Source organism: Chaetura pelagica, unplaced genomic scaffold (genome assembly GCF_000747805.2).
Source record: "Chaetura pelagica isolate M959 unplaced genomic scaffold, ChaPel_1.0 scaffold275, whole genome shotgun sequence".
Classification (NCBI taxonomy): Eukaryota; Metazoa; Chordata; class Aves; order Apodiformes; family Apodidae; genus Chaetura; species Chaetura pelagica.
The window spans coordinates 447,717-459,444 of NW_009953486.1; the positions used below are offsets into that span (position 1 = coordinate 447,717).

Here is an 11,728-nt window from a genome sequence, read left to right on the forward strand (position 1 = left end):
CCGAGGCCTGGCGCGGCCTGCTGGGCAGTTCGGGTCTCATTGCTACCAGGTGGTCCCTGTTCGTGGTCGCGTAGGCGCCTTTGTATTGAGAATGCGCCGGGGATGGGTTCCTGGGAGCTTTAGGCTCCGTTGGCTGCCGGGGGATTGTGGCCCTCCGGGTTTTATAACCGTGTGTGTTCGTGGGGGCTTCTTAAAAATAGTTAAATCTAGGCGTGTTTGTGGTGGGAGCAGTGAAAGGGAAGTTTTGGTGGTGGGTGGGCACCAGGAGTTGCTCTGTGCTGGGTGTGAGTTGCTTGATGTGTTGGTGCCCTCATGCTGGGGTGGTTCCCTCAGCTGTGCCCTGGGAAGAATTTCCCCCTAACATCTCATCTGAATCTCCTCTCTTTGGGTTTTAATCCACTACCTCTTGTCCTCTTACTACAAGCCCTCATAAAAAGTCCCTTCCCAGTTTTCCTGTAGCCCCTCCAGGCACTGAAAGGTGCTCTGAGGTCTCCTTGGAGCCTTCTGTTGGTTCCTGTTCCATCTATTCCTGCAGAGCTGAGCTGGAAATCAGATTTAGGAGCAGGAAGCAGCACTGCACCCGCCACCGGGGGGGTTGAGGGCCACAGCAGTGGGAAGCTGGGTGTCCCAAGGGCAGCAGTGAGGTCTCGGGGTGCTGAGTTGCTGTCCCTTGGTTTGTCACCAGAGCCACAGGCTTCACCACCCGCTCGGACATCGGGCCCGCCCGGGACGCCAACGACCCCGTGGACGATCGGCACGCGCCGCCCGGGAAGAGGACGGTGGGGGATCAGATGAAGAAGAACCAGACAGCTGATGATGATGATGAAGATCTGAACGACACCAATTACGATGAGGTGATGAGATTTTCATCATCTTAGGGGTGTTTTGTTTTGTTTTTTTCTCTCGAGTGAAAGAGGAGACATCTTAGAATCGTGGAATGGGTTTGGGTTGGAAGGGACCTAAAAGGTCATCTAGTCCCAACTCCCCTGCCATGGGCAGTGACACCTCCCACCAGCCCAGGCTGCTCCAAGTCCTATCCAACATGTCCTTCAACACTGCCAGGGATGAGGTGTCCCCGGCTTCCCAGTGCAGCCTGTTCCAGTGCCTCACTGCTCTCACAGTCAAGAATTCCTGATGTCTCGCCTCAATCTCTCCTCTTCCAGCTTAAAACCATTCCCCCTCATCCTATCACTACACACCCTGGTAAAAAGTCTCTCTCAAGTCCTTCAGCTTCCTCATCCCTTTCTCTGAAACTTCCTCTTACCTGAGGATACTGCTTTTTAAAATTGTTTTCCTCTTTTTTTTTCCCTACTGTCTTCCCATTTCCTTAGTTCAATGGATATGCTGGGAGCCTGTTCTCAAGTGGTCCCTATGAGAAGGATGATGAGGAGGCAGATGCCATTTATGCAGCTCTGGATAAGAGGATGGATGAACGCAGGAAAGAGAGAAGGTAGGAGAAGTTACAACTCTGGCTTGGGCTGTTTTCTAGTTAGTTTGTGTTTCAGAGTTTTCCTCTGCCTCTCCCACTTTCTAGGTCAGAATTTATCTATGTCTGCTGGGTCTGTTGCAGAAGCAGTTTATAATGGTTTTAATGCTGTTCCTTCAACTCCCTGGCTCCAGGTTCTAAGGACAATGGGTAGTTTGCACAACTTGCTCCAAGAGTTGGTGCAGTTGAATTGCTTCACTGTAGCTCAGTGAAGGTGCCCTGCAGGTCCTGAAGAGTGTGTGGAGGGATGTTGAGTGCCTGGGGTTCTGACACCTCCCACTGGAAATGGTTAGAAAAGTCAGGTAATGGGGGTGTCTTGTGAACTGGGGAGTGTTGTTAAACTGGTTAAAGTCACTCTCTGCTCTGTGGGTAAGAGGATGTTAGTCACTAATGTGCACTTTTTGTGACAGTGGTGTCTTATTTGAGAAGACATCTTTCTGGAGGTGATGATGATCTAAGCTTGGAGAAGATGCTTTTTTTTGAGCCTCAGCTCTGATCAAACACGATCTTGTTTCACACCAACTTAAAGACGTGCCCAGTGTTGCTTTGGGCATAACCCCAGTGCTGCTTTTCCTCAGGGAACAACGAGAAAAAGAGGAGATAGAGAAATACCGGATGGAACGGCCCAAAATCCAGCAGCAGTTTTCGGACTTGAAGGTAAGGAAAAAACTGTCTGAAGTGTGACTTTCATCCCTGTGACACCCAGGAGGTGGGTGCACGTTCTGCATTGCCCAGATTTTGTCTTAACAAACAAGTGCTTTGTTTTTCTCTGGATTAGAATGACTTTCTGTTGGAAAAATAAGGAAATGCAAAGAAAAAACCCCACAAAATGAAATAAAATTAAAAAAACCCCAAATAAAGTAAGGAATACAAATGCTTGGTAGGGATACAGGAGAATACAGGGATTCTGCTTGTTGAGCGCTTGTGGATGCCCAGCATGGGGGAAGTGGTGCAGATTTTGATCCTAAGCTTTTGTTCTGTGGTTTATTGTGGCTTCACAGCAGCTCCTGAGAGGGTGCTGTGCTGCTGTGTTTGAGGGACTGGTCACTTGTTGGCATTGAAAAGGTAACTGAGCAGGATCTGACTCTAAATCTTCTTTTAAATAAAATGTTTAAGCTATTTAATGATTAGTCATAAAAACTCTCAATGCTGCAGGTATGAATCTGAATATAATCTGAATGTATTTGTAGCACTGAGTTTAGTAACAAACATGATTTGAAATCTCAGTCTGGATTAAAATAAAATTCTAGTGAAACACATCAGATTATTCTGTGCACTGGATTAGAAAAATCTGATCAGAAAAGTCTTCCATTGCTCCAAATTCTTTCAAGAAAAAGAAATCTCTTAAGGAGTAGGAGCAGTTAAAGCCAGATCTGCAGCAGATAACGCTGAGAGCTTGTGTCCTGACAGCGGAAGCTGGCGGAGGTGACGGAGGAAGAGTGGCTGAGTATCCCAGAAGTGGGAGATGCCAGGAACAAGCGCCAGAGGAATCCCCGCTACGAGAAGCTGACGCCTGTTCCCGACAGCTTCTTTGCAAAGCACCTGCAGTCAGGGGAGAACCACACCACTGTGGATCCCCGCCAGACGGTGAGCACAGGGCAGAGCTGCTGGAGGTGGGGTCTGTGCTTTGTACCTAGAGACAAGGGTTAACCTCTGCCATCAGCACTGGCACTGGAAGGGGGACAACAACCCAAAGATATTTGACCAAAAAGGTGGTAGTTGGTGAGTCTGGCAAAAGAGCTGCTGGGTGTGAAGCTCCTGTGCTGGCTGGAGTCTTACAGTGCACACCCGTGGCCAGAGAATCCTTGAGGACAGGCAGGGACAGGCTGGCTCTTGTGTTGAAAACGGAATAAATTGTTTCTTCTCTTTTTCCTCTGGTTGCAAAATGGTGCTGATGGGTTTTGCTGAGCATAACCAGCATGTGTTTCTGTTCTGACAAGAAGATAGAGTGCAGTTTCACCTCATGGCTTGCTCAGTCCTGGAGCAATTGTGTAAAAAATTATTTGCCTGATTGTCAACTGGAAATTAAGTAATTTAGCTTGTTGCTCCATTGCTGCTATGGTCCTGCAGTTCCAGGAGGAGTGGAGTTGGCTCAAACATCCATGGGACAACTTGGTAGATATTCTTGTTTAAGTACCCTGGGTTTAGGTATTTTGCTCAGATTTCTCACTTTCCTGTCAGGTATTTCACTGACTTCACTAAACCTACATAATCACCTACGGATTTGCAAAACCTGTGTGAGAAGTGTCTTGTTATCCAGGGAAGCCACCCTTTCAGAGGGACCTGTGGGATTTGGTATCTCTGCCCTGTAGCCACTGGAGAAGTGCAGATCAGCCAATTATTTTTGCAGTCTCAGGAGAGATTTTTAGGCATGGATTTCTCTTGTGTTTAGCAATTTGGTGGATTGACCACTCCGTATCCAGGCGGCCTGAATACTCCATACCCAGGAGGAATGACACCAGGCTTAATGACACCTGGGACAGGTGAATTGGATATGAGGAAGATTGGCCAAGCCAGGAACACCTTGATGGATATGAGGCTCAGCCAGGTAAGGATGTGGGAAGGCAGGATCTGTCACAGGTTTACCCAGAGTTAGTTTTGTGCTGCTATTTAAGATATGGTTTTAGAAAAGTCCTTCATTCTCTTGCGTGTTAGAAGCTCAGCTGTGAAATAATTTTCTCCTCCTCCTCCCTAAATTTCATGCTCTCAACACTAATAGAAAACACTAATTTCCTGAATAATAACAGTTCTACCCTGGAATTCTTGGTCAGTCTGGCAGAGCAGGCTGCCCTGTTATACCAGAGGTGAACTTCAGGCAAGCAGCACTGGTAATTTCACTATGGGAATAATCTCTTTATCCTGTTTAAGGATGCAGCACAAAATGCTGAAAAATAGTGCTTTTAAATTGTTACTGACTTCTGTTCCTTCTCATTGGTTTTCCCATCTAAATGTGGCTTGAACTGAACAATGGGTTTTAGCTGGCAGGGCTGCAAGACCTTTTGGTGGCTGAAAGCCAAGCTGCTTGTTTTCTGCAATAATAAGCAAGGCTTTGTGTTTTCTTCCTTCTCTGGGTTCTTCCATTAACCTTCCAGATGAATGTCTAGGATTTTCCTGTCCAGCAGCAGTGTTTTTTCCAGCCTGTAGTGCATGCAGGCAGATGGGGGGGGCTGAGTGGCCATTTCAGTTGTGCTGACTTGACTTTCCCAGGTGTCGGACTCTGTGAGTGGCCAGACTGTGGTGGACCCCAAGGGGTATTTGACAGACTTGAATTCCATGATTCCCACACATGGAGGAGATATCAAGTAAGTTTAAGAAGGATTAACTCGTTTATCCTCTTAGTAATGGCTGTGATCCTGCATATCAATGGAAATCTGTGTTCAGTGGGTGGGTGGCTATCAGCTGGGATTTAATTTGTAACAGATGCCAGGTGAGTTTTCAAGGATGAATTCCTGTAAGATGAGAGCTGCCCTAGGCTTGCAGCTTGTGTGTTTAGCATCTGACTTGGATGCATCACTTGTGGGGAGTGTTTCTATTCTATCCCTGGACTAACATGCCAGAGTGATGGGAGTGTGTGGGCCAGGAAATAACCTGGTTGATTATGCTCCTGTACTGCTAACTTAGGCTTGATTGACTACTTGACTGAAATCAATGCTTGTGATTATCAGCCTTCAATGTCCAGCTGTAATTCCAAAAAATCTGACTCAGATACTTAACCAGTTTTCATGGAGATCTTGCTGTGTTAATGTCTGTTTGTAAGCTTGTTTTGGTGGCATGTCATTTGTGTTACCAGTTAGGGGTCACAGTTTCTGTGCATCTGCTTGTGGCTGTGAAGAACTGACTGTGAAGCACTTGCTGATCCAGGAGAGCTGTTTGCTAGCTCACTGAAAATGTTTCTTCTGTCTTTTCTCCTCCTTTAGTGATATCAAGAAAGCTCGTTTGCTCCTGAAATCTGTACGAGAGACCAATCCTCATCATCCTCCAGCCTGGATAGCATCAGCCCGCCTGGAGGAGGTCACTGGCAAACTGCAAGTGGCTCGAAACCTCATCATGAAAGGGACAGAGATGTGCCCCAAGGTCAGGATTGCTTTGCTTCCCATCTGATCCTGCAGGGTGGTAGAAAGAGGTTGTGGTTATGAGCATCAGCATCTCTCTGTTGAGCCTGTATCAGGCTACATCTAATTCAGCTTCACTATCTGCAGGGCTAGAAGAACACATATTTAGTTCCAGCTAAAGTTATTGTTCTGATATGAAGGAAGATATTTTGTTTTCCTGACAGAGTGAAGATGTTTGGTTAGAAGCTGCCCGGCTTCAGCCTGGGGACACAGCCAAGGCCGTGGTGGCCCAGGCCGTCCGGCACCTGCCCCAGTCTGTCCGGATCTACATCAGAGCTGCAGAGCTGGAGACAGACATCCGGGCCAAGAAACGTGTCCTGAGGAAAGGTGAGAGTTCTGCAGGGCAGGGAGCAGAGGCTGGGGTCTCCCTCTGTGTTCTGTTGGAAGTTGTTCAGATGTTAAGACATCCCGAAGTTTAAGGACAGACGGCTTCTCTCTACATGAAACCTTCCATCTGTTGTTGTACGTGGGAGTTTTCCTCTTTTCTGGAATTACTATCTTTTCCAAACAGCACTGCTTGTAACAGCAGCTTGTTTTGCTGCCCTGATCCCAGGTCCGCCCTGCAGGCTAGTGGTGTTAATTTTTTGATCACTTTAAGTTACTGTGTCTGTATCAGTAGAGATTAGATCCTTTCTGACTATTGAATTCTGTCAGTTATATCTCCTGACTTCAATCTAGACAGGGGAAAGGGTCTGGATTTAATACATTTACTAAATCTCCATGAGGCATTCTGCAGTATTGGATGGCTTGGCTTCAAAGGAACTAAATTCCCTTCTGCCTCTTACTATTGGATGTAAAATTGTACGTGTCTGGTGAAATGGCCTCTTGTGGATGAAAGGCACTTCAAGGTTCCTGGGCTTCAAGTTGGGAGAGTTCAAATATGAGTTCTTCAGTAGCTTTTTTAGCTTTCATTGGTTAAGCAGGGCAGTGTGCTGTGAAGCATCTCTCCTATGTACTGTGTGTCCTTCTCAAGAACAATAATAGATGCTGAACAGAAAAACACTTTTACGTGAGCAGAGACACATTTCCAAGTACAGTGCAAGTAGAAGAGCATAACTGTGAGTGCAGGGACTTGTGCATTAAGTACTGAGTTTTGCTTTAAACATTGTATTTGCAGAGAGAATAATTTCTTCTTTCAGTTTTTGGAGCCATCTGCTTAATCACTTGACACCAAGCGTGGAGTGTGGTTTATCAGTCTCTTTTGGGGTTTCTCTCTGTTAACAGCTTCCCAGGGCTCCTGTGCTCCCCAGGGAATACCAGTGGTACGGTGCTTGGAGCTTTTGGTTTATACATCCATAAGTGGCAGTTATAACTCATTATCCAAAACCAAAACTGACTGCCAGGTGTTGTCAGTGATGTCTTTCATAGTGTGTTTCTCTCATGTGCTGGCTGTGTGTGTTCCTACCACCCAGCAGGATCTGGAGAGCCAGCAAGCCCAGTGTTTAATACACATCTTGAGGTGTACAAATCAAATGCTCTGTCTATGGAAACGTGTTCAGTCCTGCTGAGGGATGCTGTCAGCTCTTGCAAGCTGATATTATTCACTTGGAATACTTCTGAAAAATCTGCTGCTGCTGTAGGCTCAAAGAGAAATGGTTAATGCCCCAGGGGGGTTGGATTCAATGATCTTCAGAGGTCCCTTCTAACCCCTAATATTCTGTGATTCTGTGAAATCCTCAGGGCCCACCACCGGTAAATGCCGTGAGCATTTCTGTGGAGCTCTGTAGTGGAGGCTCAGCATTGTGCCTCTGCCTGAGCAGGAACACTTAAAGGAACAGCCTTGCCTGGAAGCCTGGCTGATTTCAGAGTAGGTTTGGAAGCCTTTTCTCTTCCCTGCAATTCTGCTCAAGGATGTACTCAGTCCTCTGTCGCTGGAGCACATTTGTGTACGATCACCGTGGAAGCAATGAAACCACTACTGCAATGCAGCTAATACTGGTAGTCTGTGGTGTAAGTTGTAGTGACAAAAGGCTTAAAAAACCCCTCAGTTTCTCAATGTCACTTCAAAATACAAGGTTATGAAAAGACAGGCTGAGGAAAGCTGTTGTTTAGAGTTGAGTGTTTCAGACAGCTCATCTAGGATGTTCTGCAGAGAATGCAGTTTCTGCCAGCAGTAGCTAGCTCTTGGACAAAATTCAAGAAGCCACAAAGACTCTTAATTAGATGGAGTCCATGTTGGATTACTGGAAGAACACTGGGGGTTCAGTGGCTCTCAGGGTGTTAGCACCAGCAATACCTTTAAGCTTTTATGCATCTGGTTTTATTTTTGTATAGTGGGCCGGCAACTTTTTGGAAAGCTAAGCTGGGATCCATTAAGCTGTCAGGAGATGCTTACAGGAAAGCTGCATTGTGAGAGGACAGTTTTAACATCTAAGGAACAAGGTTTTGTTATTAGTTAGTATTGAAGATCCTCCTTTTCTATCAAGGGAGAACCAGCATGATTAGGCTACCTAGTTTTGGAGATCCTTGTCCTGGTTTGAGCCAGGATGAAGCCAGTGTACTCGTTTGCTGAGACTGAAGGCTTTGTCCTGCTAGGTGTTTTAATGAAGAGGTTGCAATTCCAGCTTGTAGAGGGGGAAAAAGCCCTTGGCTTTCCAAAACCTGTTTCCAATTAAAATAATGAAGTAAGTTTTTTATTTTCTGATGTTAAGTTCTCTTTGTTGAAGCAAGAGCTAAGCTAAGTCAGTTCCCTCCCTCCCCTCCCTCTTTCAGGAAATTTCATCTGAAATAGGACAAAGACTTTAATAGATAATGTTTTTTTAAAAAAATGCAGTTCATTTTAGTAAACTGCTTTGTCATGATTGACAGAATTCTTTTTGCCTCTGTAGCCCTTGAGCATGTTCCAAATTCGGTGCGTCTGTGGAAAGCAGCTGTGGAGCTGGAGGAACCTGAGGATGCCAGGATCATGCTGAGCAGGGCTGTGGAGTGTTGCCCAACCAGTGTGGAAGTAAGTTTCTAAAAAGTAAAACAAAGCAACCTCTTTACACACCACTGCAGGTTGGCAGCAGAGCTTTGGGAAAGAAAAGAGGCAGGGTGAGTGCAGTGTGAGTTTTCTACCACGTTATGCCACAGTGAGAAGGATGTGATGAGTAGTGGACTGTGCTTTTTTTTGCCAGAATTAATTGTCTGGTGGTCATTATATGCCTCATTTTCCCATGTAATTGCTAGGTTAGTTATGCCAGTGCACTGCTGTGCCTGCTGCAGCCAATTAGCCACATTTGTGTTCACATTCAGTGCCTCCACAGTTGAGGAAACAAGCATACATATAGCTTGGGGAATCGTAGAATGGTTAAGTGTCAAAGGGACCTTAAAGATCATAGAATCATAGAATGCCAGGTTGGAAGGGACCTCAAGGATTGTCTGGTCCAACCTTTCTGGGTACTACTACAGTTTATTTGAGGTGGCTTAGCACCCTGTCAAGCTGAGACTTGAAACTGTCCAGTGTGGAGGAATCTACCACTTGGGAGACAATTTCAGTGCTCGATTGTTCTCATGGTGAAAAATGTACCTCTTGTGTCCAATCAGAATCTCCCCAGGAGCAATCATCTAGTTCTAATCCCATCTAAAATGTAACCTGACGTTGCTTCTTTCTGAAGTGCTGAACCAGAGTGTGCTAAGTCATCTCTTTGGAAGGTGACGTGAACAGAGGGGTGAGGGCAGCAGCCCAGCAGATGGAGGGGATCCCTTAGGATTGAGCTTGAAGGACAGCAGTGGGCTCCTTCTGCTGTTTCTCCATTGCTCTCTGCAGCCTGCTTACGCTGCCTGAGGACACTTGCCAGCCAGCAGCATGAAGCTGCTTCTGTCTTTGGGCTGCCACCACCGCACGGCGGCCTTGTCATCTGCTGGTTCCCATCCCTGATCCATCCCGCTTTCCGCAGCTGTGGCTCGCGCTGGCCAGGCTGGAGACCTATGAGAACGCTCGTAAAGTCCTCAACAAAGCCCGGGAGAACATTCCGACAGATCGTCACATCTGGATCACTGCTGCCAAGCTGGAGGAAGCCAATGGAAACACCCAGATGGTGGAGAAAATCATCGACAGAGCCATCACTTCTCTCCGGGCTAACGGGGTGGAGATCAACAGGGAACAATGGATACAGGTACTTGCTGGGTCTGGGTTAGAGACCCATGGTTTGAAGGCCATTGGTGCAAAATGTTGTGGGACAGAGTAGCTGCACTATTGGAGGTCCTGGTGAAGATACAAGAGGTGAGACCAAAAAGCTGAGGAGAGCTAAAGCCATAGTTGGGTGACACTCTGGGGTACCAAGGTGTGTGTTGGGCTGAGGAATGTCTGGGTTAATTCAGTCTTTGGAAGATGACCAGCTTCAAGTTGAAGCAGCTGCTGCCTTGAGTAGGACAGAGGCTTTAAGCCTCCAGTGAAGGATTTATGTGTTTTTTGCATATGTCTCTTTTGGCTTCAGAGGTTTGTTTGCCAAAGAAGCCTTTGTCAGGTAGGGTTGTAAGAGGTCAACACAAACAGTGTGTGTGCAGCAGGCAGGAAATATTGTTAGTCCTTCATTGGCTTGTAGTCCTGAGGCTGTGTGCAGCAGTCATAGCTGGCATGTGGAGCTGTGGTGTTCAGTGATGTTTATAAAAACATCACCTCTCTGCAGGTTCGTTGCAGGCTGTTGGATTTTTGATGTTCTGTGCTAGAAAAGCAGCAAAAAGCTGTAGGAATTTCCAGAGTTCTGGTCATGTTGGAAAGCTGTGGTGCTTGAGTCCCTCTAGTAACTGACATGTCACAAACTGTTGCCATCTAAATGCCTCCATGTTCAGGTTAAAAGAACCTTTTTCCTTCTGTGCTTTGTTTAAAGATTTATGCTTAAACCAATTTACTGCTAAAATCACTTAGTCAAGGCAGCAGAATGTTCTTGGCACTCTGCTGAAGAGTATTGATAATGAATAAAGTATGTAGTGTTAAATGGGTGTCCTTGTTACCATCTGGAAGAATTATCACTTTCTTTACAGCAGTAAAACGATTAAAAGTTAATTCCAACTTCTGTTTAAAAGAAAAACACCACCACAGCTTCTGCATCATTGTCTTCTCAAGTTCCTTCTCATTTGTTACCTGAGCAGATCTTTTTAACAAGTCTAAGCAAGACACACTTGGCTCTTCAGATGCTTCAGTGTCAGAAGCTCCCACTTTTCCATAGAGTGGAAGCTCTGGTGAAAGAACCTTTGCACCTTTAGCTTCACAGTCATTAAGGGTGTATTTGTTAAATTTAGTTACTGCTTAGCCCTTACTGAGACTTAACAAACCAGAAGCTGAAAGAAGGTCAGTAGCTTTGATGTTACAATTCTTCCTTCTTAAATGATTGCATTTTTCTATTGATTTGGTCTCTGTTGGCCCAGCTCAGGGCAGGTCAGTGGAGCTGTAAGAGGAGACCTTTCCAACTGGAAAGGTCACTCCATCTGCAGCACCTTAGTGGGTGTAAGCTCACTGGTTAGTCTCAAGATACACTTGAGTAACGAGATATTTTTCATGATGTCTCAGTTTGCACATGAGGAGTTGCTCTTGCAGAATCTTATGCTGATCTCTCCAGGTGAGCTGAGCTTTACTCTTGTTTCCAGGATGCCGAGGAATGTGATAAAGCTGGAAGTGTGGCCACGTGCCAGGCAATCATGCGAGCTGTGATTGGGATTGGGATTGAGGAGGAAGATCGGAAGCACACCTGGATGGAAGATGCAGACAGTGTATGTCCAGCTGTGATGCTGGTTTTGCTTTTCAGTTTTGTGGGTTTTTTAGTTGGGGGAAATTGAACTGGACCTTGGGCAATGACATTTTTTATCAGTGAAAGTGGATGTGATTCCCACAAGACCTGCCTGCATTTGGCCAGTCTGCCTCTCAGCAGGTTATTGGATCATGGAGCTTTGTGCAGATTTGAATTTATACTAAGATCGTTTGCTGGAGTTTATTTGGGTTTGTGTGTGTGACAGCAACAGAGATTGAGGTCTGGTTAAAGGAACTGGAAGTTGAGTTTCAAGCCATAAGCATTGTAGCTCAAGAGTTAATGTAAGACTGGACAGGGGAGTGAGTAAAAGTTTTACCAGGGTTTCTTTGCTTTAGGGGAGTAGTTTGAAAGTGCACTAAAAGCTATATGTTGACACAAGAAGTGACCACTTCACTGGCCTT

General features: G+C 45.9%; 1 protein-coding gene across 1 annotated transcript in view; it reads left to right on the forward strand.

The window, feature by feature from the left end:
* The window catches only part of PRPF6 (pre-mRNA processing factor 6), a 39,101-nt gene that overhangs the window by 16,700 nt on the left and 10,673 nt on the right, over positions 1-11,728 (forward strand). The window contains exons 2-12 of the mRNA XM_009998713.1: positions 686-854; positions 1,332-1,450; positions 2,065-2,143; positions 2,897-3,073; positions 3,879-4,034; positions 4,694-4,788; positions 5,404-5,560; positions 5,763-5,925; positions 8,427-8,545; positions 9,477-9,695; positions 11,167-11,289. Coding sequence (XP_009997015.1) covers positions 686-854; positions 1,332-1,450; positions 2,065-2,143; positions 2,897-3,073; positions 3,879-4,034; positions 4,694-4,788; positions 5,404-5,560; positions 5,763-5,925; positions 8,427-8,545; positions 9,477-9,695; positions 11,167-11,289 — 1,576 coding nt within the window. The remainder of the gene's footprint in view (positions 1-685; positions 855-1,331; positions 1,451-2,064; positions 2,144-2,896; positions 3,074-3,878; positions 4,035-4,693; positions 4,789-5,403; positions 5,561-5,762; positions 5,926-8,426; positions 8,546-9,476; positions 9,696-11,166; positions 11,290-11,728) is intronic.